General features: G+C 38.6%; 2 protein-coding genes across 3 annotated transcripts in view; both read right to left on the bottom strand.

Annotated features, from left to right (window-relative positions):
- LOC134539719 (forkhead box protein O) overlaps window positions 1-27,671 on the bottom strand; it is a 382,038-nt gene that overhangs the window by 343,519 nt on the left and 10,848 nt on the right. The gene's annotated exons all lie outside the window — the stretch shown is intronic.
- LOC134539332 (myb/SANT-like DNA-binding domain-containing protein 3) lies at window positions 11,869-16,890 on the bottom strand. Its single transcript, XM_063381265.1, has 3 exons — window positions 15,773-16,890; window positions 15,272-15,492; window positions 11,869-15,125 (listed from the first exon to the last, which is right to left on the bottom strand). The coding sequence occupies exons 1-3, from the start codon at window positions 16,071-16,073 to the stop codon at window positions 14,682-14,684; spliced, it is 966 nt and encodes a 321-aa protein (XP_063237335.1). The 5' UTR covers window positions 16,074-16,890; the 3' UTR covers window positions 11,869-14,681.

The raw sequence follows: 27,671 nt of genomic DNA, 5'->3' as shown, positions 1-27,671 counted from the left end.
TAAATATTTCTGTGTTTCAGCCTGTTTTTTTCAGACCACTTTACAGACTTTACTGAATATTAAAAATGTGAAATAAAATACTTATGTACCGATCTTTTTTTTAATTAAAAGTCCTAAAATACTGAACCCTACAATGATTTCTGTTGTAAAAATGCAGCGGACAAGACACTAACAAAATTTTAATTAAAAAAAAAAAAATTAGAAGACGTAGAAAAAGTGTTTTGAAGTACAAGTCGCTAGACCAGGAATGGCATTTAAAAAGTTGGTTGGTCGAATTCAGGCTCACCTTGTTCATAAATTAAATTTATATATACGGAAACCTCGGATAAAAAAAATATCGGCCAACATGGATATAATTAGAAAATCAAGACATGGTTTTTTTGTTGGGCAGTTGGGATAATTTTTTCGAGGTGATGTTTTTCCAGCTTTGCTCCGGGGTGGATTGTTTCACGTCACTCCACGATTCGCCCAACCATTAAATTACATCTTTTAGGTAAATTTTCTTTAAGACATTCGTCGGCGCGAGAGGTCCTGCTTTCACATCCCGAGTACGGCATAGACAAGTGTGACTCTTTACAAGTTAATTAAAAGCTAAGGTTTGATTATAATTACAGATTTCAGACGCGGTGGCATAAGTTTGCCACATAAACACAGTAATAGATTTTTAAGTTTTTTTTCATAGTAAAATAACAGAACGTTACGACCATTCAAGTGTAAGCATGTTGATTTTTTTTGTACTTTCCCGGTATGGTTTGTGAACTCGATTACATTTAATTTTAAACACTATAAAAGAAAAAAACTCAACGCGACATATTATAAAATTGAGTATAAGTTACAATAAAAATATCGCTCTCTTCTTAGTCTGCATTAAACAAAACAAACATCTTATAAAAATTCGAAAGTTGTACACGTATGTGTTTTTGAGATAATTATTAGATTATGCCCTTCGTTTCGCAGCTGAACGAGCGCACTGGCGTAGCGATCGACTCGCCGTTCGGGAGGTCGTGGGTTCAACTCCTCATTTGCAACTACTACTACTTCTACTATTGTTTATACTATTGCTACTTTCGAGACCTGTAAAAATGTGAAGAAACACATAGTAAAACACCAGAAGGCATCCGCACTGAAAGTTGAGGCTATATATTTTTTATTTCCATATTTAAGATGGCTGGACAAAGAGCGATTTTTTTAATTTTTTTTTTATAATTCAACACCTTTCGTGGGAGAGGAGGAAATTAAAACTTCTCACAGATGAAGCAGCGGCGTATGTATTACGCAATATGTTTATTTCTTAATGTTTAAATACACACCTACCACGTTAGTCTTTTTCCTTTTCTCTCTCTCTGGAAATTTAATAAGGATCGCAGGCTTTCTCGGCCGTTGACCCGCGGGTTCCAGCAAAGTCTTAAGGCGAAGATTTCACAGACGTTTCGGTTTACCTTGCGGTCGCCATTTTCAGGGTATCGATTACTGAAGTTCTTCGAAATTCTCATGCGTTATCAATGCGCCCACCTAGCCAAGGGTGTATTCGTTGTTGGTGCTGTTAGCGCAGTGACGCCTCTCTAGGCGCACGCCATTTTGAAGACAAATGAAAATAAAAGTGACGTAAGTCCCTCGAGTGCTTCCAAGAATCTCTACAGGACTTTGGTATGTCTTAAGAATTATTTCGAAAAGATGAGTTTTAGCCATTTTCTTAGTTCTTTAAAACTAAGTCCAGAAACAGAAATACTCATCCGCCATCAGCATATGCTTAAATGTTTTTAGTTTTAAAATTGCGCGTTTTGTTTTTCTGTGTGGTCAGATAGACACTCTTGTTTATTTAAGTTTTTTTCTAATTTTTTTTTAAAGTTTGGAAGAGGGTTGGGGGGTTACTGCTTCCCCTGGATATGCCCATTGGCTGGGTTTGTCCTTCCCTTAACGAAGCAGCCACGCAAATACCCCCGCGTACATCGTCGTCGTCGTCGTCGAAGTCTTGGCCTTTGTTTGTTTGACGGCCGCGTCACGTGTGGGCTTTCCCGCGGCCTTCCAGCTGTCATGTCATCAAAACACCCCCCCCCCTCCCCCGCCCCTCGTGGACGCGGGGCGCGAAGACGCGTCTGTCCCGCGCTACGACACACAGGCGCGCGAGCGTCGGGGAGGCGGCTACGCAAATATTGGCGTAGCGAAGCCCCGTCACACACGTGCGCGCGTGTATGCGCTCACGCAAAGACACCGAAGAAGCGATGGCTGCGTTCTGCCAGACTCGCATTTCATATTAGTTCGACGACGCGCGCAGGTGTCGCTTCGAAGCCTGGTTCACACGGCGACGAAGACGGTCGCTGTCGAAAAAAAAAAAAGGGTCATTTCATGTCACGTCACAGCCAGGTTTACACGATGTCTTACAAATCACTGGGAAAAGTTAACAAGCTAAACAGTTACGGAGACTTAAATATTTCCAGCAACCTCTTTCGCCAACTTCCATATTTTTTTTTGTGATGGCTCAATTAAAAAAAAAATTAAATATAAATATTTAAGATTTCCACTCAAAATTTTAATAATTATATCAAAAAAGATTTAATTCTCTGCTAATAGTAGATCTAATTCACATTAGGTTTGTTTGTGTTTATTATGCAAATGTTCCTTAACATTGTATATATATATATAGGCCAATTAATCACAGTTCTGAATCAAAAAAACCAAACCCACGAAAGTGTTATAGTTTTCGAGAGTGAAACCTTTACTGAGATTATTTTTACATTTTTGAGTGAAAGTTTTTAAGTATTTATATTTAATTTTTGAAGTGTCGCCACAAAAAAAAATGTGTACGTTGAGTCCAAGAGCGCAAGAGAGCAAGAATTACTATGTATGCAGCGTCATGTCTACCTTTCCCTGCTGTCTCTATTGGTTCCCCCACCACGTACCAAACTATTCCCCTCCCCTCCCCTCCCGGGAGGTTATGTTCCCGTATCTATAATTTATTTGCATTATAAATTACACATTTATTTAATTATAAAATAATCTAGTATATTTTACTAATTTTAATGATTAATTTTATACACGTGTTTATATATATATATATATTATTGAATTTATACTGCATTTATACAATTTTTACCAACCGTATTTATAATATCACTCCAGTCATTTTATTTATATTAATTATTTGCTTGCAAAATTTAAAGTAAGTTTTTTTTTTTACCATGCCAAGTGAGTATAACTTCTAACGCGCGTACATAAGTACACACACGCCCAATTTTATAATCTAGCAGATTTATGGGGGGGAGGGGGGGGGTAATATATAATCTTGCAGCTATTCGAATTGCTTAAAAAGAAGTTATTAATGTGTCACACCAGATAATATAATAAAATATATAATTTAACAATTTATCTATTATATATATATATATATATATATATATATATATATATATACTTTTTTGAAGTAGCGCCTATTCACACTCTCGCCTGTGTTATTAGTCATAGAGCTGTCCGGGAATTAGTATCCAGTGTATTTGCTTTAGTTGTTACAGTCTAAGTTAACTATACGACAAAATTTTTGACGTGACAACGTCTAATAAATCGATGAACGCCGGCTGCACGCACGAAAAAGTTTCCCGTTACGCACATTGACCCGTTACGCTGTTTCCCGTTACGCTCATTGAACGCTTGCGCCGCATCTATCTCTCTTCCACTCGATTGGAACAACCATCGATTTTACTTTTTCGAGGCACATTAAACTTGAAACACACCCATTCGTTTCCTACTTTTCCTATCATCGTCCTATCCTTAACAGAATAACACAGATTGTAAGAAGTTAAATACCAAACATGTATAAAAGTTATAGTTAAAATAATCTCTTCGTTAATGTAATAAACATATTGGATTTAATTAGTGCAAATAAAAGTAAATTTATCAATTAAATTGTAGATTTCATTTCACTCCTTCTTTGTATTCATACAAAATAGTGATAATTCAATAAAAATGATTACATTTCATTCATAAAAGTCTGCAATCATTTCATCAATGTTTTGTTATGACGTCCGCAAACCGACTTTACAGACAACCAATTTTTTTTTTTACTGAAGTGATATTCTAGCCAAATTAGCTAAATTAGAGGCCAGGTAACTTCGAAGCGAAAGAAAACCTTAACTTCGATCATAATGACGCACTTTCAAGCCACGCCTCGATACGTCGACAGCCGAGCAAATGTCAGCGAAACCAAACTGGGTCAACTCTCAACCAGCCAAGAGCGCTTCAAAATAGCCACCGAGTCCAAAGCCAGATGCAAATCTGCGTAAGAAGTGAAGGTCAGTAGCCTCCTCCTGTCTCTGTGGGTAGACTGGTCTCTCCTACTACGGCCGCGACCAATGTTCGAAACACTGGGATCAGTTTTTTAATGCTTCCGCATCTATCATGTCCTTCATAAGTCTTAAAAAGGATGTGAATTATGAGTTCCTGAAGTATCCCATAAACCCGAATTTAGTCGAGAGACCTAAAATATTCATTACATCAATTTTTCGCCGAGTTATAATCTAAAAATACAAAGCGATTATAAAACTTTTAATTAAAAGTCTCTTGGCACCGCTTCAAGATCTTGTGTCTCTATTATAAGTGCAGAGAAAGAAATGATCAGTGGAGTTTATTTTGTGCGGATCCCAGCAGTGTATTATCATATTGGATAAATATTGTGCACGGATAAGTTTAAATTTATATATATATAAATATATATATAAATATATATATAATATATATATAAATAAATATATATAAATACATAAGTATATATATATACAGGGCTAGTTCTTGTGCAGATCCTGGCATTGCTTTTTTTTTTTTTCTTTTGGTTGGATGGATCCACGCTCTGACACCTAAAATGTGTTCTGAGTGGATTTAAAATCTGTGATAACGTGATAACTGTTCCCTTTCAAGCAGACAACTAAAATGTTGTTCTATTTTAGATAGATCCATGGTCTGTGGTCAGTGTTTCCCTGGGCAAGTTTCGATTCAACCCAGTTCATCCCAAGGCAACCAAATCGTTTCACCTGTAAAAGAACAATGAAAGGTGAACTTATTCAAAATGACTAGAGCTGTAGCAAACCGTATGTATTCGTTACTGAGTAACGGGTGCGACGTCTATATACGAGTAACGAAACGTTACACACGGCTGCATTTCGTTACTCGCATTTTTCGTATGTTTCACGCATGCGCGCGCATATTCGATGATTTGGAAATTCGTCGTCCAAGTTTTTTTACTGTTTATTAAAGGTATTGTGTGTGTAGACAAAGTTTGAGATTGGAACAGAAACAACGTAAGAAAGTATTTTTTACAAATTATAAATATGTACCTATGTTTTTGTTTTTTATTATCGCGAATTTTCACGTTTTTTTTATTTTCTTAAAAGAGATAATATAATAAAGCCGCTCTAATGAGAATTAATTGTTTCTTGGTTAACAAAAACTGTTAATTATCAAATATTGTTAATTGTATATACTTATTCCATTTATTATTATTTACGCGACGTCATACTGTACGCGTACGCAATACGACTCGATTCGTAGCATGTTATGCGGTATCAGAAGTAACGAGTAACGATACGATAGTAACGAGTACTGATTGTTATAGTAACGAATACATAAGGGTACGCTTTTGTTCGTTACTTTTACACCTCTAAAAATGAAACTCGCTAACGTTTGGTACCAGAAAAAAAATTCCTTGCCCATCTCAGGAGCCAATCACGAACCAGCTTCCCCCCCGGGGCTGGCGACGCGTGACTGTATCGTGCCCTCGACTGCTGCTGATAATGTATCTTATCAGCTGGTGGTCGCGCCTTCTCGGTTCTTTGGCCCCGCGCCTGCGCCTCTGCGCTGGCATAACGTCGCTCCAGAGCAGTGATGCCAACTCCTACAGAGTGTTCCCCCTAGGACCAACTTCAAATCCCCCTAGATTTAGATTTAAAAAAAAAACCTCTGAAGTTTTTATTGTACACCCTGTTTGAGAGCTAAAATTATTTTCGCCACTTGTGCTGCTGTTCTTTCTTCACTTTGTTTTAAAGATATACACTTTAAATTCACGCCCTCAAAAATTTTCTTAAATAATGTACCCGCTAAAAAATCCCCCTAAATAAATTTACCCCCTAAAAAAAACAGCATTGCAGCTTTGTTCCCCCCAAATTTGGGGGGAAAACCCCCAAGTTGGCATCCCTGCTCCAGAGCCCGGGGAAAACCGTCCTCAATCCCACCATCCCGCCGGCTTGGAAGACGATCCTGTCCGTGTGCCACTACCGGCAGTGTCGAAAAAAAAAAAAACATCCTTCGCAGGTTGGAGGAATAATGACGTACTTTGTCGGAAAGCCTTATTTTCACAGACGAGAGAGCCAAAACCCGAAGTTCATGCTTTTTTTTCCGTATCTTTTATGTAGCTATCCTAACCAAATCAACCGTCCACAATGTTTTAAAGTATTTATAATGTAGATAACCTAACCTAATTGACCATTAGTATCCTTTTATCAACACCGCCATATTTGTTTACAATGAACCAAAAAAAAAAAAAAACCGAAGATGCACGATCGAGCGTTTGGCTCTCTCGTCTGTGAAAAGGATTCCAGTACTTTGTCGCTAGCGACAAAGGCGACCCGGGGAGAGGGGTGTTTGTGTACAGCGCGAAATGCGCCATTGGGGGGGAAAAAATTTGGGGGTACGTAGTAGGAAATATAAAACACTTGGAGGTAAATTGTTTATATATAAAAAAAAATTAAAAATAAATATACTAGTTGACAATTGACCCTACAGTGCAATATTTCGCTTAGTTTTTTTTTGTTTAGTGCTATACGTGCATTAAAACATGATTTTGATAAAAACTAGTTTAAAAAATTTCCTGGGTTAGGACCATCTGACATTCATTGGTTGGACGCTTATCAAATTCAAAGCCAAAGGTGATTATCTGTGTGCGAGATGTTGGGGTGGCAACAACTCATGTTTTTTCAAATGAGGGGACGGGGGATGCAATGCAATTATCATTGGGGGATTTTGTGCACTCGTGGTGAGAGGGGTCGGTTCCGGATACAAAGAAGGAGTGAAATGATATCTACAATTTAATTGATAAATTTATTTTTTATTTGCACTCAGTAATTCAAATGTTTATTACTTTAACGAAGAGATTATTTTAACTATAAGTTTTATACATGTTTGCTATTTAACTTATTCCGATCTGTGTTATTCTGTCAAGGATAGGACGATGATAGGAAAAGTAGGAAACGAATGGGAGTGTTTCAAGTTTAATGTGCCTCGAAAAAGTCACATCGATGGTTGTTCCAATCGAGTGGAAGAGAGATAGATGCGGCGCAAGCGTACAATGAGCGTAACTGGACACAGAGTATCGGGACAATGTGCGTAACGGGACACTTTTTCGTGCGTGCAGCCGGCATTCGTCGATTTATTAGACGTTGTCACGTCAAAAAAGCTTCGACCAGAAAACGGAAAGTGTATGTGCCCATAGTCCCGTTCTACACTGACGCGTAAACGGAGACGGATTATCTCGGCGGTGCTGAGCTCTTACGTTTACGTCGCTCCGTGCGACTAATAGAAGCCGAGTACTTGGCTGCGTTGGCAGCCATGTTTGTTTATGAATAATATCGACTATTCTATTTTTACTTTGTCGTTATTTTTTTATTATTTATGTAAATTCTTCCCATGCTATGATTTCGAATCATAATACATATTTTTTTTTATTACATTAAAATTTCGTAACTTTGAAATGCAATCTAATTGGTTGCCGTTTGTTACGTTTCCGTGCATTGTGGATGCAGCAGCCGCGATAGTGAGATATGTCTCCGTTTACGCGCCACTGTATAACGGGGCCTTACTGATAGCCAGTACAACTGGATAAACATTGTTCCGTAAAGCGTGGTTTTTTTTGGTTCGGGGGGGGGGGGGGGGGGGTTGTGTGTTTACGAAAGCGCCCCCCCCCCCCCCCTCCCAAACAAGACTAGGGGTTTCTTCTACGATCTTCTGATACTGCCATTGATCTAGGTTTCAACTCTCACTCCCCAACATTTCCCTTGGAAAAGCTGCCTGTTTTATTACCGCAAAACTAGGACAGGCCCGACACTACAATAGGGTTAATTATAGTACCTACCCTCAGGAAACCCAGTCCTAATAAAGAACGTCTACAAACGCCTGGTTAAACAATTTTCAGGCCTCTTTTGTTACGAGCTTTTAATGGAATATATTTTTAACGTTTTGTTATATAACAAGAGGTATTTTTATATGTGAATGTTAGCGAAAAACCCATACATAATACAATATAGATCTCCTATTCGCAAGAGCGTATCTACTTTTAAGTTAGAAATGCACAACATTATCTACACTCCCGTGCACACAAACGGTAGGTACTACCAGTAGTTCGAAATTATGGTGTTTAGGTAAATACTGTGCCAAATGTTCGTTTTTTTTTTGTCTAAAAATCTTGGCTCTCGGTATACGGCATTTGGTAGTAGTAATTTCGTGGAAAAGGACCGGAAATCCGATGAACGGAAATGTGTCACATAAATGGCGGATACAAGTGCAGCAACATTAACACGTACATAGTTACTTTCTTGAATATTAGCGGGCATACCAAACGTATCGGTGTGCCAAATTTAACTTTATGACTTCCCTGGAATACATTTGATGGACTAAAATAGTCACAGGAAAAATAAATCACAAGTTTTAAAACACTTCATAAAACTGGCATTACAATGGTTATAATACATATTCTCCATCTAAATTCCCGCTTGGCTTAGTAGCACAGCTGTAGAGCAAGAACTTGTTACCTCAAAGAGCCTGGATCAAAGCTCGTCACGGAATTATTTTTAACTTTTTTTTAATAACATAATATTAAAATTGAATCAGCTCAATAAGGTAAATGCCTGTTTGTAGGAAATATATGTACAAATTGATTTCAGTCGTTTAAGAAAAAACAAATATACAAACAGTAGCTTAGCTTCTGGATTGTAGCCGCATCCTTGGCGAATAATTCAGCGACTTGTTTCGGTCGGCATTGCAGTCGCCATCATCAGGGAGCAGTTGAGTAACTGCTCCCTGATGATGGCGATTGCAATGTCAACCGAAACGTCGGTGAATTATTCGCCAAGGACGCGGCTACAACCCAGAAGCCAAGCTACTTCAGACAATGGTTGTGAAAGCCTGCGAACATTATTAAATAAACAAACATGTACTTTTGTTAGTGTTATAAACGAGTTTAAAAATCTTCCAAGGTTAATATTTTAGTAATTCCATAGAAGTACAGTAAAACTTCTAACGCGTGCGAAAACATAGTAACAACTGTTTATAGTGAATTTTAACAAGATGGGCAGAATTTCAGTAAAATTACTTGTCGAAAATCAGTTCCAAAGATGGGGGTTTTATCCGAGCCGTTTCTATACCATCTGCGTTTGATGGTTGCAAACAACGTTAACGATTCAGTTCGCCATTTCTACTGGGCGCAGAAAGTATGTGTGCAATTCGCATCCGGATTTTTTTTTTTCAAAAAGAGTAATTTATTTACTTCTGTTTACTTATCATGCTAGGCATTATTTTAAAGTATTCTACGTTCAATTTCATGCCCAAAGTTTCGTATTATAAGTTTATGTTTGCAACATGAACAACATGAGAACTCGTAAGATTACTGGATACACAACACTGGCGAGTACAGAAAAGACTTGCTAACCTTTGTTTTTATTATTATTCAAGAACACTTTCGTCTCATTCGTCACGTTTTTCAAGTCAACGAAACATATTTAGTTTTATTTTTGAAGTGACAACGTCTAATAAATCGATGAACGCCGGCTGCACGCACGAAAAAGGATGACTCATTGTCCCGTTACGCTCATTGTAAGCTTGCGCCGAATCTTATCTCTCTTCCACTCGATTGGAACAACCATCGATTTGACTTTTTCGAGGCACATTATACTTGAAACACTCCCATTCGTTTCCTACTTTTCCCATCATCGTCCTATCCTTAACAGGATAACACAGATTGGAAGAAGTTAAATAGCAAACATGTATAAAAGTTATAGTTAAAATAATCTCTTCGTTAAAGTAATAAACATATTTGGATTAATGAGTGCAAATGAAAGTAAATTTATGAATTAAATTGTAGATTTCATTTCACTCCTTCTTTGTAACCATACAAAATAGTGATAATTCAATAAAAATGATTCAATTTTATCAATGTTTTGTTACGATGTTGTCACGTTAAACTATCGTCCGTAAACCGACTATACAGACAACCAATTTTTTTTTTTTTAAATTTTATATTCGCAAACTAAAGCAGTTTCGAATGACTATCAAGTGTTAAAACGTAAACGTAAATCATGTGAACCAAGTCTGTGGGGGAATTAATTACTTTCGCGACCGAGTTGTTACGTGCCACCTTTGAATATATATACTGTATAGAAGTCGCGAGTGGATAGCATTTACTCTACGTTTTTCAGAAGCGTATGATTAGCAGCTTGGGAACTTCACCGCTGCAGTGCGCTGCCGTAACTCCCTGTATCGTCTTAGTTGTTATTTACACGTTAGAGCGCAGCACTGTCGCCCGCTGTCATTTCCCCGCACCCCCCCCCCCCCCCCCACCAATCATTCACTGCAGCTCACGGTCGTTCCGCAGGAGGGGGAAGGGGTGTTTGAAGAGTTCGACACTTGTCCGCTAGGGACCACCACAAGTCGATGCCCTAGAGATGGTGGCGATTGCGGCGGTGAATTAACCAACTACCTCAAAACCGTATTAGAATTTTTAACCTGGGCTGGCGACTTCTATACAGTATATATATTCAAAGGTGCTACAGAGGTACAGGCCCGCGACTCGGCCGGACAAAGTCCAGTCCACCGCGGAACTTGAAAACTCGCGCGTCCTTCGTACGTCCGACAGCATTTAACTGAATAATGCGCTATTAAAACCGGTTTGTTCTCTCGCTCTCCCAGCTCTTTTTTTTTTTTCCCCCTTCCTTCTTTTTTTCTTCTTTAATTTTTATTATTCATCGTTCGCTCGCTCGCGCCTCTCGCAGGCCGCGTTAATGCATGTGACCTTGGTGACGTCACGGAGCTAGTTGTGGCCTCCCCCCCCCCCCCCACACCACCCAGCGAGTATCACCAGCACACGAGAGCTCGGGGGCCCGAACGGTTGAACGGGAAGCCTAAGATGTCCATCAAGTTCTGTCCCTGCCCGAACACACCCGAACATTCACCTTCGGCCAACCTCGGGATTATATTTTATTTTTGCGCGGGAATAATGAATTCAGATATTAAAAGTGGTCGGTTAGGTTAGCTACATTAAAACACTTTAAAACACTATGGACGGTTAGTTAGGTTAGTATAGCTACATTAAAATAAACAGAGAAATATAAATATATATATAAATAAACACGAGGTTGGCCGAAGGTGAATATTTGGGCGTGTTCGGGCAGGGACACAACTTGGACATCTTAGGCTTCCCCACGGTGAACAGTCAGACTCCAGGAGCGATAAAACCGAAACCCATGCAACAGGAAGGGAGATAACATAAGTTGCTGACTCTATAAGGGCGGTATTCCAAGACTTTCAGGGTTAAGGTAGCGAACAGGCACTGCCTTATTTGGATACACAGCCGTGACCTCAACTCGCAGGACCGTATTCCAGAAACGTGACCAAACCCAAGTCCATCTTGGGTAACGGAAAAAGCAAACCGTTTTAATAAAAACTGTGCCCTGCGCGAGGCTAGAAAACTGATTTCAGTGCATTCTAGCGGACGTTTGGCAAACCATCGATTCATTTTCTACGCCAAATATCCTGCAGATAGCAACACTAACGCGAGAATTAAAAAAAAATGGTGTGATTTTTAATCAGCTCACGTACTTTTTAAAGTTGCGATTCTTTGTTGTTTTTTTTTTTGTAACCATTGAGGTGTACAAAATGTATTCCAGGATAGTATCGCTATCATAAAGTTTCATTTGGACATCAACACGCTTGGTACGTCCCCCAGATGATCACAAAAATGACTATACACGAGTTAATGGCGCCAGATGCGGTTCAGCCATCTGGACGAAATCAACAAAAATGTGAGCACTGCGCATGCGCGGAATTTTGGCAACAGAACGGCAACAGATGGGACACCAAAATCCGTTCCTTAAAAATAAGGGACTGACCGTGTGCTACCGTGCTCTAGAAATACGTTTAGAGTACAGGTGTAGCATGTTCAACACCTCAACCATTATTTTTGAGTCTTTGGAATATCGACCTCACAGAGGTGAGACCATGTTTAGCGCTACACGTGACGCTATCTGTTTAGCGGGCCCCGTAACTAATAGCAAAAAATTACTCGGCTGGGCAGTTCAAATCCAAAGTATTAAGTTTATAATGTTAATTTAACTACTTTACGACTAGTTTCTTGTTAACTGAAATTTAAACTGTGCGAGAAATAACTTAATGCTGTTTTGTAATTTAAAAAAAAATAAGCATGTTCTATATAAATTAGTAGGAGATGCCAAATTTCTTGTATGCCACGCCACAAAACATGTGGCTACCAAAGAAAAGTGAATTTTTTTTTTTTACTGGTTTGTTTGATTGCCTGATGACAGCTCAGTCAATATAGCTATGTTGTCAATTATTATGAAAGCTACTATCTAGAGGGTAGGCCCGAAAATACTTGAAAAAGAACTAGGTCTCAGTCTGGACAATTAGAGTTTCTCCCGCATGACCGAAACTTCTTCACACTGTGCAATTCCGAGTGAGGCGACGGATATTCGAGTATCTTTTAGGGCCGGTTTCACCAAGCGAAATTATCTCGATAAAGTAATGAATTATCCAGATTAACCGAATATCCCGTTTCACCACTCCGAATATCTCGATCTTTTAGTGTTATCGAGATAAAATATTTTAACCACCGATTTTCGTGGTTAAAGTCTTATTATCGAGATAATATTGTAAAACGAAGTGACGAGAGGAGATTTTAAAAATTGTAATGGCTCGAGGCATGTACAATTTGATTTTTGAAGATGAAAGTGATGAAGAAGATGCCATTGTTCGTCGGCCACGATGGATGCGAGATAGAAGCGATTATTTTGAAATGTATGATGAAGAAGACTTTAAAATACATTTTCGCCTTTCAAAACAGTCGACTATGTTTGTTTTGGAACTTATAGAAAATCAACTACAGTTTCCCGAAAAGTAAGTTTATATTAATATTATTTCCTAATGTTAATTGTTTCTGTAGAATAATAAATATGTATATGAAATCATAGACAAGTAAAATAAAACTCATTTATACGAACATTACATTACAACCTTCAACATACTTTTTTCGTCTTTCACAGGAATATGTCAGTGTCGCCAATGAACCAACTGCTGGCTACACTTCGATTTTATGCTACAGGCTGTAACCAGCTAACCATTGGGGATTATGCTGGCTTTAGTAAACCCACAGCTCACCGAATAATACATAGGGTTAGCTCCGCAATTGCATCTCTTCGACCGCAGTTCATTAAATTCCCAGAGACGATGGAAGAACTGAATTTAGCACAAAGGGATTTCTATGCAATTGCTAAATTTCCCAGGGCTATTGGTGCTATGGATTGCACTCATGTAAAAATCCAGTCACCAGGTTGGTTTAAACACTGATTTTATGCTACCTTTTTATTAAACATTGCAATCCACATACAAGCTTGTTTTATGTTTGTTGCAGGTGGAAACAATGCAGAATTCTACCGTAACAGAAAAGGTTACTTCTCTGTGAATGTGCAAGTAATTTGTAATACAAAATTGGAAATTACAGATATTGTTGCACGATGGCCTGGTTCCTCACATGATAGTACCATATTCAACAATAGCAACAGAAGGGCATGTTTTGAGAGAGGGGAGTATGGTGATTCTGTACTACTTGTTGATGCGGGCTATGCTTGTAGGTCATATCTAATGCCTCCATTAGATAATCCCAGAAGTCCACAGGAACACCTATTTAATGAGTCGCAAATTAGGTCAAGAAATCCTGTAGAGCGAACATTCGGTTGCTGGAAGCGACGTTTCCCAGTCTTATCTTTAGGATTGAGAGTGTCATTAGAACATTCGTTTGCCATCATTGTAGCGACTGGGGTGCTGCATAATATCCTGCGACAAACTGGGGAAGAACTCCCTCCAGACGACCCTAACCTCAATCTCCACCTCCCTTGGCAACAGTTGCTTGAGGAAGGAAATGTACAGCAGAACAACGAAAATGCAAACAGAAGGCCCAGATATGACAGTGTCAGGCATTTACTGATTGAAAACTATTTCAGGAGGTAAATGAAATTTACATATACCTATAATTAAATACCTATATATGTGTGTGTGTGTTGTAATACTTATTTAAGATACGATTATTTATCACTCTGTGTATTTTCAGTTTGTTGTAGGTCATACTGATCTATATGTCACACAGAGATGCCATCAACTTGAAGATTTGCTGGTGAAAATAACTACATATAGCAAGATGTATGGAATATTTTAATACATTTGCATTGTAAAACTGCTTAGATCATACAAAATAATGTGACATAAGCGAACATGTATTATCTTTTATATAATTCTTAACATTTGTACTTGAAACTGTTTGTTAATAGGCACAATGAATATCACTTTGTAAATATACATGTAATATATAACAATTATGTCATGATAGTTGAGCAAATGTTTAATACATAAGAACAATTAAATTACTGCAAATGTTCTAGTTCTTTCTTTATTTTCAAGATTTGTAAAGATAAAAGTTCAGTTTGCAGCTTTTCCTGCTTTACTTTTTCTCGTTCTTGTTGTAACCGCAGTTCCCAGATTTCTTTCATAACTTCTTTTTCCTCGATTGCATGTTTTTTTGCAAGTTCAATTAGTTCGATTTTTGCTGCATTGACAGCACTTACTTCTTTCACTTTGGTGGCCGGGGTTGGTCGCCGCTTGCTAGTAAAGGGAGATTGCACTGAAGCATTTCCCCTACTGCTAGGAGGCATTGCCTTCCCACTACTTGCACTGCATGAATCAGTAGTATTGGTCTGCACTGTGTTTGTGATAGCCGAGTTGTTATTGGAGTGTCGAAGGGCAGAACACACAGGACTGCTGAGCATGGCTGGAGTATAATGCGTCCAGTCGCCATTTGGAAGAGTTACCTGTGGAAAAATTAAATTTGAACATTATGTGAGAGAAATAAAGTTAACACAGTGCATAGGCTATAGCTATACATGATTAATAAGCATAACTATGCACAGTGACACATCCATTAGGTTTTCTCAAAATAAAGTGTAGGCCTACTAACTGTCTCTGCCGTCTCCACGAAAGAAACATCCACTTCTGCTCCGACATCCAGTTGAATGCTGTCATCCTCATCAGTAGGCCTATTTGATGCATCAAATGGTAATATTATTGCATCTGAATCTGAATCGAAGGGATTCTTGGCACCATCGATAGTCGGTTTGATTAGGCTCTGCACTCTCTCACAAATGGGATCCTTACTAACTGTTTTTGAAGGACCTCCACCTGAAAAAATACAGAATTAATTTAGTTATGTGGTGTATATTTCATATCCACTGGTGGTATAGTGCGAAGTGTCTTCTTGACAGTGCAAAGGTTATAGTTCTGATTCCAACTCCACCCAAGATACCTCTTTAATATATTACAATTAATTCAAGTAACTAAAAAAATTGTTATTGCACATGTTTACAATTCGTAAAATTGCATTATGGATAAAAATGCATACAATATTTATTGCTGTACCTAAATATAATGTACCAGGATATACAGACAAAAAATATATTACCTGTTCCAGTTAATACTTGAACTCGTTGATCAGCAGAAGTCTTTCGCGTGTGCTTTTTGAGATTCTCCCACACCGCTTTTAAATTTTCTGCAGTCCTGTGATGTTCTCCAGACATACAATTGAAAGTATCTGCAAGTATTTGCCACTGCTTCATTTTTTGTTGCTGTGAAACACCATCTGTTTTTTTATTTTCAATGATATTGAAATGTTCAGTTACTAAATCTAAAAGAATGTATTTCTCCTGCTGCGATGTATTTTTATTTCTCTGCTTCTTTGACAAATTACAGCCTTGGCTCGCCATAATAGCCTACGAAATTTCTAGCCAAACTTTGATAACGAAAGGTGTTTACAAACAGAAAATCGCGATAATTTCAGAAGATCGAGTTAAACTTATCTCGATTTTCTCAGAGAAAGATAATATGTGGTGAAACACATATAACTTTATCGAGATAGAAATGGAAGATTAACTTTTTATCTCGATAACATCATCGGGATTTTCAACTCGACTGGTGAAACCGGCCCTTAGAGGGTAATTGTTTCCTACTGCGTATCTGGTTGTATTTTAAAATAGAATAAAGAAATAAATTGGTTGTGTTTGTACTGCAAAGCTGTAGAATTACCGAAACATATTTTGTTTTGATAACGCCGTGTACAAAACTTTGAGGAACATTGTTTCCGGAAGAAATTGTTGCTGTATAGCGTGTCCAATTGTATCTCTTAACATAAAATATTAAAATTAAGCAAGCAGTTGAATGGGTTCGTGATCTGAAACAGTACAATCGCCCAAATATTTTTGATTTGAAAGATATGAGCTATAAAATCTGATATGAAGTGGATACGCATACGAGTAATCTCGGGATGCGCTCCGAAGTGATGAAAATATTTGTGACATTGCAACAAATGCAAGGGAGAAATTGAGTTTAAATTTTATAAACAGCCGTTGGAAAAAGTTATGACAAACAAAACGAAAAAAAAAGCAACAATGGCGTGAGACCGAGACTTGAGACGAGCCTTAGTGAAAAAAAAAAAACACTGGTAAATCAATAATTAGATGTTACGAAAGTTAGAAAACATTTATCCACACATTCTAAAAGACCATTTAAAAAAAAAAAATCATTTTGATTTCGAGCAGTTTCAACTACCTACGTATTTCAAAATTTTAATTCCTCGAGATTTGTAGATAACTCTTGAAACAAGCATGCAACTGCAGCTAATAAAGTAACTGAAAACTCGCTCTGAATGTGCTCAATGGAAGTGAACCAACCACGTTGTCGTGCGATAAAAAAAAAAAGTCGGGAGAGATACCGGGCGCAAAATTAACGGAAGCTGATAACGTACAATCAGATAAGGCGTTATAACGTGCTTTTTTGTTATCAACTTGCAGATGCCTTATACACTTACACATCACTGAAAAACTGCGATAGCAGGGACGTACGGACAAGTGTTCTACTGCGCAAGAATTCTTCTTGCCCCCCCCCCCCACTTTTTTTTTCAAAACCATCCAAACACCCTTTTCTCGACAACACCTCCTATCGCCACCACAAATTAATTCCACTATTCCAAATGTATTTTATTCAACTTGTACGGTAAATAAATAGATTTTATTTGCAGTAATTTCATTTTTTATTGCATTGCAAGCAATTCAGTTCATCTGCCCTCCAACATTTAGTGTTCTAGCACGAAGATATTCAAGTGAGTATCTACCGTAAAAAGTATTCTGCCAGTTTAGAGCCCCCCCCCCCCCCCTTACCCAAAATATGGCACCCTGGGCACATGCCCCGTCTCCCCCCCCCCCCTTTTTTATTACTTCCCTGAATGTACTAGAGACAACATTTTTGATCCCATGTTCACAATTTTCACGTCTAACCGTGCCACGAGCGGCCAATTTGTGGCCCGCAAAAAAGTTTGGCAAGCTACTAAGCGACCAATAAACAAATTTTCATCCGAAAAGATGCGAAAATTTTCATTTGAATGACAGGGATAGGAACCAACACACGCCTTAATAGTTACAAATGTTTTTCAGGGCATTACAAATTGGTATCGTTAAATTTTTATCATTTATCTTCGTTAAAGCACTAGTAATGCCAGAAATTAATACTGACTAGCTGCTACAAATAATTTACTCCTTGAAGTCATTTGCGTCTTGCAATGAGTTCATTTCTGGGTAACGTCTACATTGTTATAAATTGCAGTCAATATACGCACTATTACGAAGAATTAACCTGAAATAAACGAAGAGTTTTTCGTAATCTGAGATAACTTTATCTTCGTGAAAATTACGCTGGATTCCGACTTCAGAATTATGTGTTTATTTGTAAACAATGTGGAAACAGGTGGAAGAAAAAAAAGAGAAGGTTTTCGCTGTAGACTCAACAAGTTTATACTCAACAAGTATTATTCATACAATATGATTATTGTTGATTCATGTTAAATGTACGTGAACTCAGTATCCGTAAATTTACAATAGACCAATAAACTATGTTATGGTCTTACATCTCTTAATGTGTGCTCTCTGCCTTAACGAAGGCACACTTTCAATATTAAACGATCAAAAAATGGTTCCGACATGTAAACTGTTACGTCTTTCGATTCTAATCAACCCCACCTTTTTAAATAAATATATATATATATGCTACGGTTTTCTTAAACATTGTGTACACGAACGTATACACAGAGTACACTATTCAAAGGTTGGCCACCTCTGCATCAGTGTGTTAGTTAACAGAGTCATAGCATACATAATTTACTTTTGTAACGCCACTTAATCACGATATTTTATTGCGTCAAATTGCACCTACCTACCAAACAAACATATCAAATAAATGCTCAATCTGAAATAAAATATTTAAAATATACATGGATATGAAGCACAATGTTAATGTCCAATGGAAATTAAATGTTAAAGTGACCAACATTTCTATTGGTAGCTTAAAATTAAAAAAAAAAAATTGTACCAATTATTTTTACTAGAGATTTTTCCTTAACTGAATGTCGATTCAAAATAATTTTGTTATGAATAGAAATATGTAATTTTGTATAATCACGTAAACAGACGGCGGTAACAAAACAGCACTGACACAATAAAACAGGCGAACGGCGATCAGAAAAATTCGTCTTTTGATTGGCCAACATGGGGCACTTTTTAAGAATGACTCATCAATGAATACAAATGGTTTAATGTTTAACTGAGAATTATCGCAGGTTAGCGTCCCGACTTCACGCCTGGTTAGTCTGACTGCTGGCACCGACGAACTCATCTGTGTGGGAGACAAGAAGAAAATAAATATTCGGTTCGTCTGTGGGATCACGCGCATATTTATCACAGTAGCCACGCAAATCTGTAATAAGATCTCCCTGAATTTCCCTGACCAAAATTTAAAATTTACCTGACAAATATTTTTTTAAACAATAATAAATAACCTATATTGAAATTATCTGAAAGGAATATAGAAAATCCTGGCTTGGTCCACACTAAACTTCGCATATACCATTTTACTGTGTGTATGACTATCCACAAAAACACCATTTGAAGGAGAGAAAAAACACGTGTGATAATTTTTCAGTACTCGCTAAAGATGTGCAACATCTAACCTCACGTGTTTTCATGTTTCAAATAAACATATATTACGTAACTAGGGACACGAAAATTAACGTAGAATACTTTAAAATAATGCCAAGAGTGATACATAAACTTATAAATAAAACAGTCACTTTTCAAATACCAAAATTTCTGGATGCGAATGACACACACACTTTCTGCACTAAGTAGCTATAGGTATGTTTGTATATTTGTTTTTTGCTTAAACGACTGAAATTAGTTTTTTAATACTTCCCACAAACAAACCTTAACCCCATTGAGCTGATTAAACATTATTATATGAAAGAATTATTAAAAAAAATCTCACCGTAACGAATTTCGAGCCACGCCCCTTGAGTTTAAAAAGCGCCCGTTCTACCGCTGTGACACAGCCCATTGGGAATGTAAAATGAGAATATGTATTATAATCATTGTAATGCCAGTTTAATGTGTGATTACTTTTGACTACCTTTCACCATGAGTATTTTAGTTTACTAAATATATTCCATGCTAGTTTCACTATCATGAATTTTCATTCGGCACAACAATACGTTTGGTATGTACCATAAATGTTTGCGAAAGTTACCATACACAGAGTGTTCATGTTGCTACACGTGGGTCCCCCATCTTTCCAACACATTTACGTTCATCTGCTCACGTTCCATCGTCAAGGAAATTTAACTCCCGCCAAATGCCGTGCGCCGACAGCTGAGAGATTTGCACGTGGAAAAAAAAAAAAATCAAGAAACAAGAACAGGGAGCTCTATTCCGCGCGAAACTCTTTGGTGGGCGAACAAACCCGAGTTCCCCCCCCCCTCCCCCCGCGGGAAAACGACGGATGGCCCGGTAAACTCGTCCGATGTAACCGCTCCGCCGGTCGCGGAGATGCGCCCGCGAAGTATGCGGCCGATTCGAAAATTCGAACAAACGGCCGTTCCGCGGGGGAGTTTTCGCGGCGCGAATTACTCCCCTCTGCGTAAATGAAACAACAAATCACGACCGCGCGTTAACGGCAAGTGCGCTGGTAATTCGTTGAGCGAAACCCCCCCGGTATAAATATCGCATTACAGTCGATTAAAAAGCTTTTTTCCCCACTCCCCCCACTCCGTTCACCATCAACCTCTTTACCCCCCCCCCCCCCTTACTTTCACCATCCGACGAAGTGGGAGGGAGGGTGAAAACAAGTAATTGGCACTACTGGACGACGTAACGAGTGAAACCAGTGTCGCCAACGCCACACCGCGATCCAGACGCCAATTAAAACGGTAGCCTACAACTCACATAGTTTCGGTTCCCTACCACGTTCGTGCAACTTCGGATTTCTCTCAAAAATTGAAATTTAAAAAAAAAAATCGAAGGGTTAGGTTAGGTTAGTCACAACATGCTTTGTTTTCATGCGAGACTTCTGATTTAGCGGCTGAAAGTGGCGTTGATACCAAAACCGCAAAACTTCGGAAATCTTCGGAATACCAAAACGCAAAACTTCGGAAATCTTCGGAATACCAAAAACGCAAAACTTCGGAAATCTTCGGAATACCAAAAAACGCAAAACTTCGGAAATCTTCGGAATACCAAAACGCAAAACTTCGGAAATCTTCGGAATACCAAAAACGCAAAACTTCGGAAATCTTCGGAATACCAAAAACGCAAAACTTCGGAAATCTTCGGAATACCAAAAACGCAAAACTTCGGAAATCTTCGAAATACCAAAACCGCAAAACTTCGGAAATCTTCGGAAATTCTTGCAGGGAACCGAAACTACGTGAGTTGTAGGCTTCCCCAATTAAAAAGGCTCTCCCCCCCCCCCCCCCCCCCCGGCCACAACCGAGGCTGGAATCTGCCGTGTGATCCCTGGACTCTGGCTCGCCTCGTCTCTGACGTCACAGAGCAGCAGGCACCGGCGTGGTCCGAGTCCGAGTCCCGAGTCCGACCGTTCAGGATGGGAAGCCTAAGGCTGGGTTCACAATTGAAAAAATAACAGTAACAGTAGGTCGTGTGCATAGGATATGAACGCCATGTTTCCTAACCTAACGATTCACAATAGCAGAAAGTTGGTCGTGTGCATGGGAGCGAGGTCGTGCGCATAGGAGTGAAATGAATATATTTTATTTCGGTCGCGTACGCATGGCACAACAGCCAATGAGAGAAGAGCAGGGTGCTTTTTTGGCGGGACTAGAAATATGTTTATATTTATTAACCATATTGTGGTAAGAAAATGTCGAGATAATAATAGTATTATAGTTATTTTGAAAGTTAATATGTTTATTTACTAACACTGCTAACAGATGTCGCCTAGTTCGCGAAATTTCATTGGCTGAAATTAACAGTAAGAATTCAATTGTGAACCGATTTCGCAGTTCGCACAGGTCGTGTGCACAGGTCGTGTGCATGGCTTGCTATGCACTCGCTTAATTTTTTTAATTGTGAACCCAGCCTAAGATGCACATAATTTCTGCCATTCCCGATTACAACCGAACAATTCACCTTCGGCCAACCTCGGGTTTATTTATATATATTTCTATTTCTCTGTTTATTTTATTGTAGCTATATACTAACCTAAGTAACCGTCCATAGTGATTTTAAAGTGTTTTAATGTAGCCAAACTGACCGACCACTTTTAATATTTGAATTCATTTTTCCTGCGCAAAAATAAAACAAATCCCGAAGTTGGCCGAAGGTGAATTGTTCGGGTGTAATCGAGGATGGCAGAACTTTATGTGTATCTTTTGGCTCACAGACCTCCGTAGTGTGCTGTGGCTGGCTGAGCGACCGGCCAATCAGTCTCCCGCGAGTTGAAACTTAAATTATAGACATTAATTAAATAATTTGCTAATTCAAAATGGTCCGAAGCACGCAGGTGTAGGTTTGACTCCCGGGAGTTCACTGCCTGTGCTGTTAGGGCTGACTCCCTATGTCCGATGGGCATGGCCCGCCTGGCAGGCTTCACCTCCAGTGCCGGTTGTGTTTCTGAAAGGCATGGGATTTTGAATTACAAGCTTGCAACAAATACCAAAATGCGAATAGGTCTTGACTTAATTCACCTGTAACTTTATACACCGACAGTTCCTCTATATTTAACTAGTAGTATAGTAGTAGATATTAGAGATTTGTAAATTAGTAATAAGTCCTAGATACTAAGTAATAGTCATAAAAAGAAATATATTTCAAAATTAATAATTTAAAATAACTAAAAAAAAAAATAATAATAATAATAATAAAAAATAATATTTATACTTATTATTGTAGTTTTATCTTAAGCACTGCACGTCCATCCATGAGTTGGGTGTTTGCATATTTCGTAACGAAATGCCTAGTTTGTAAGTCATTTATCTGTTTTCTGTCTTAGTTTCTTAGTTTTTTAGGTGCTGACTGGCGGCGGAGTGAGTGGTCAGTGCAACCACTCACCACCAGGGGCGCTTGCGTCCCTGGTCACTAAATCCAGTACTGGAAAATTAGTAAAGCGGACCACGAGTCCAAGTGCCCAACCCCCGCATGGTTAGACTCTTTTCTACTCTGTCCAACACTTCATCCAGATCATCCTCTGTCTCCTGTAAATTCCTACACGTAATGCATGCCAATTTGCATCCCGCATGAATGTGCCCAGGGTTTTCCCTGTGTCTATGCAGGTTTTACCTGGGCCCAACCTATCTCTAGTTATAGTCTAGATTTAAGAGTGAGGGGAGTTAGTCATGGCGCCAATCGCTGCCATGGCTGGCCAATCCCCTCCTAGCACATGATGCATGCGACCCTCTCCCTGCATGGCTAATCCCAGCATGACTAGGCGTATAGGCTTCGGCCTGAGACGCACCTAGGTCCCTCCCTAACCCGGACCCCTCCAAAATACACTTAGTTTTAGTTAGGTTAGAAAAAAAAATTGTGTATCTTAGGTCTCCCGTTCAGGATCGAATGGCGGTGGGTCGGAAGGTCCCGGGGTTCGATTCTCACGAGATTCGATTTTTGTGGCCGGATTTATTTTCCTTCCAAAGGAACGGGACTGATGAGTTTTTATGATCCTTTTCATCCCTCGGTGCCACATAAAACCAATTGGAAAAACAACTTGCCAGGTAAACCTCTAGGTGCTTTGTGTCACTAGAACACACAATCATCATCATCGTCGCCAATGTTAGTTGTTATGCACATTTCTAAAACCGGCGCCAACAATTTCTGAATGTTGCGCACCTTTTTTTGACTCTTTCTACAATTCTTCCATCGGAATAACTGGCTGCTTCCATATATTTGGCATTTATTTGAATACATTCCTACCTATTTGAGTAACGAATACTTGTGGAAGAAAAGTGACGCATTTTTATTTTTATATTTTTTTAACGACGGGAACAAAATCGCCACGAAACTACAAAACCACGTATGATTTTCATACACCGGGAATCGGCTCTAATTTGAGATGAAAAATAAAAGTATTTCCCCAACTGTCAACTACTTTCTTTTTGTGCCAAAGCTACTCTAGTGACGCAACTGCTAAGAAGAACTGACGCAATATGGCGATGCGTTGCTTCAGACGTGATAGATGACACAGTCCACTTGCGATAACCTCGTAGAAAAATTATTATTATTATTTTTTCCCCCTTTGCGTCATAGATTTCAAAAATGAAAAATTCTCCTAGATCGTCGTCACCACAAAACTCGTCCACCGACCAGCTTATTGAAAAATTACCAACCAGCCAACCACTCAAAGCTTCGTTGTCGTACTCAGATTACGATTCGTGAATAACCACATAACATCAACGCAGCAATTCCACGCGCGCCTACAGCTCGCCTTAAACGCGCACGTTTTATCTTTATTCCGATAATCCATTAAAAAAAACTTACAGCAGTGACGACAGAGAACCACAAAATAAAGTTTCTCGTTAACATCTATACAACTGTCCTTAGTAAGGCAAACACTTTATTTATTTATTTAATCAAAATTGGCGATAAGAGTTTATATATTTTAATTTATATGCCCATTCCGTTGCGTTTCCTTGGACCATGGGGGAGAAACTCTAATTGCCGAGAATGGGATCAAGTTTTTAAAGTAGTTTTGGGCCCATCCGCTAGATAGTAGCTTTCATAATATATTTATAACATGGCTACATTGACTGAGAATTATTGCAGGCTTGTCAGACACAAACCAGTGAAAATTAATCCTCTTTATTTCGGTTCCCTATTTTGTGGTGGAGCACACCAGAAATTTTGCATTTCCTACTCATTTATATAGAATATGCTTTTTTTTAATTACAAAACACCATTAAAATTTTTTTCGCACAGTTAAGTCTCTTTTACTAAGCAATAAGTCGTCAAGTAGTTAAATTAAACATTATAAACATAAAACTTTGGATTTCAACATCCGGCCCAAGTTTTTTTTTGCTAGTAGTTTGTGTGCCTGGCAAGCCTGCATTAATTCTCAGTCATTTTAGCCGTGTTATAAATACATTATGAATGCTACCATCTAGCGGATGGGCCCAAAACTACTTCAAAAAACTAAAACTTTGGATTTAAACATCTAACCCAAGTTTTTTTTTTGCTAGTAGTTATGGGGCCCACCCAACAGATAGCGTCACACGTCGCGGGAAACATGGTCTCATTTCCCACTGAAAGAGTCGCACTTCTGTGTCTCCCTCCTTGTTCTATGCCTCGGACAGACGAGTCGGGAAGCCTTCTTTTCACAGACGAGAGAGCCAAAACCCGAAGTTCCCCGAAGTTCATGGTTTTTTTTTTTCCGTATCTTTAATGTAGCTATCTTAACCAAATCAACCGTCCACAATGTTTTAAAGTATTTATAATGTAGCTAACCTAACCTAATTGACCATTAGTATCCTTTTATCAACACCGCCATATTTATTTACAATGTTTTTTTTCCTAACCTAACTAAAACTAAGTGTATTTTGGAGGGGTCCGGGTTAGGGAGGGACCTAGGTGCGTCTCAGGCCGAAGCCTATACGCCTAGTCATGCTGGGATTAGCCATGCAGGGAGAGGGTCGCATGCATCATGTGCTAGGAGGGGATTGGCCAGCCATGGCAACGATTGGCGCCATGACTAACTTCCCTCACTCTTAAATCTAGACTATAACTAGAGATAGGTTGGGCCCAGGTAAAACCTGCACAGACACAGGGAAAAACCCTGGGCACATTCGTACGGGATGCAAATTGGCATGCATTACGCGTAGGAATTTACAGTAGACAGAGGATGGTCTGGATGAAGTGTTGGACAGAGTAGAAAAGAGTCTACCATGCGGGGGTTGGGCACTTGGACTCGTGGTCCGCTTTGAATTTTATTCGTATCTGGAATATTTGACCAGGGACGCAAGCGCCCCTGGTGGTGAGTGGTTACAAAAGAAAATGAACCCTCGAAGATGCACGATCGGGAGTTTGGCTCTCTCGTCTGTGAGAAGAAGGATTCCCAGACGAGTCCTGACCTGTCGGCTGGCGAGCCGTCACGAGACCATGAACCATCATCAGGGAGGTTCCACGAACCGGAGTCCACTAGCGCCTGCGTCACGCACGGGGCGAGTGTGCCAGGGACGAAATACCTCCGAAATCATTTTCCAGTTCGAAGAATCCCAGCGACACAGCCATGGCCCGTGGTCGGGCAAAGGCTACTTCTGATGCCGAAACCCAACCACAGCTCGAGACGATCAAGAAGAAGGGGGAAGGGGTGTGTGTGTGTGTGTGTGTGTGTGTGTGTGTCACTAAAAGCCTTGAAATGTCAAATGTTTGTCTCCAGATATATTTGACAATAGAGTTCAAGCGCAACGGGGAAATGGCTTCAAATTATATCCATCAAATATATTTGGACAAATAACATATATATATATATACACACATTCAAGGTTTATTTTTGATCTGGGCTATCTCAAACTTTTCATTTTTTTTTTCTTCCAATTTTGAATTTAAAAAAAATATATACATCACAATGCTGTACGTAAATTATTGAACTTATGTTTGTGCAGAATGAAATAAATGTTCATGGAATTTTTTTTTAAAAAAATTGAAGACATTTTATTTTTAAGCATAATTTTTTTTTTCTTTTCGCAAACTACATTCATATTAGCATTATTTTGGTTATTTAACTATTTAATCAGCCACGCGCAGCCCTTTTATTGAATCGTCCAGACGGAAAAGGGAAGTAATTTCCATTTTCGCTGGGCACGATATTTTAGAACCTGTCCAAGTGCAAAATATTTTACGGAAACAAAGTCATGCAAACTTAAAAAAAAAAAAAAAACATGGCTGCACCAGTAGCGTTTTTGGTGAAGTGACTTTTTTTTGGTGAAGTGACTTTCTTTATGAAGTGACTTTTTTGGTGACATGACCCTCGAAATTTATTAGAAACAACATATTGGAAGGTGTCGGAAGCGAAAATTTGACAGTGTGTTAGGGCCTACAGGACTCTACGTACCAGGCACCAAACTGGCTAGTTACCCCCCCCCCCCCCTCTTCGGGACTTTCAAGGGGGATTAGGCATCGCCATTTTGCAACTTCAAATATTTCCATACCACCTGCAATAAAGCTTACATGAAATTTTTTTGACATGTTGCAGAACTTAGCTTTGACGACTTGCTGAAGTCAGCGCTTGTGAACTGGTGTGGTCATCATGATAGATGCCGTCGCCCGCGGAAGAAAAAAAAAAAGTTATTTCCTCCCGGCGCTTAGACTGGGAGCTTGTTGGTGAATACGTGGTTGCAACAAGGTACAGAAGGTCTGGGAGATATACGATTTTAGCCTTGGAATGCCTAAAATCGGAATAAATAGTTCAAAATTCGAATTAATCGTTGACCTTATCATTTGTCTAATACTGCGTGGTACGGTATACAATTATTTAAAAAAAAAAAAATTAATTTTATTTAGCCTTTTAAAATCATCAAAATTCTGACGATTTTAAAATGCTAAAATTAATTTTTTTTTTTTTTTAAAAAAAGTAATTAAACCATAATACATGCATGTAAGCCAGTAAAATTGACTTTAGGCCTTAAAAGTTCCATTTTATATCGTATTCTCCTTACCGATACTGCACAAAAACGTAAAAAAATTTCAACTTTGCCAAATAATTATGCAATGCGATTTATATATATATATTAATTTTGTGAAAGTTCAGCCACTCAAAAAAGTCGGCCAGTTTAACAGCGTGGAACGTAAATATAAAATTATGATTTGGAATATGACATACACCCTTAAAAGTTTATATATATATAAAACTTAAAAAATAGTTGAAACCAACATGGCGTCTTTCGGCAACTATTTCTCCTCCTTAAAGAGATAAATAATTATCGTTTGTATCAATGAAATTAATGCAATATTAATATTTTTTGTTAAGCCAATATTGCT

Source organism: Bacillus rossius, chromosome 15 (genome assembly GCF_032445375.1).
Source record: "Bacillus rossius redtenbacheri isolate Brsri chromosome 15, Brsri_v3, whole genome shotgun sequence".
NCBI lineage: Eukaryota > Metazoa > Arthropoda > Insecta > Phasmatodea > Bacillidae > Bacillus > Bacillus rossius.
The sequence above is the reverse complement of the archived record's forward strand: the minus strand, read 5'-3'. Positions and strand labels throughout refer to the sequence as shown.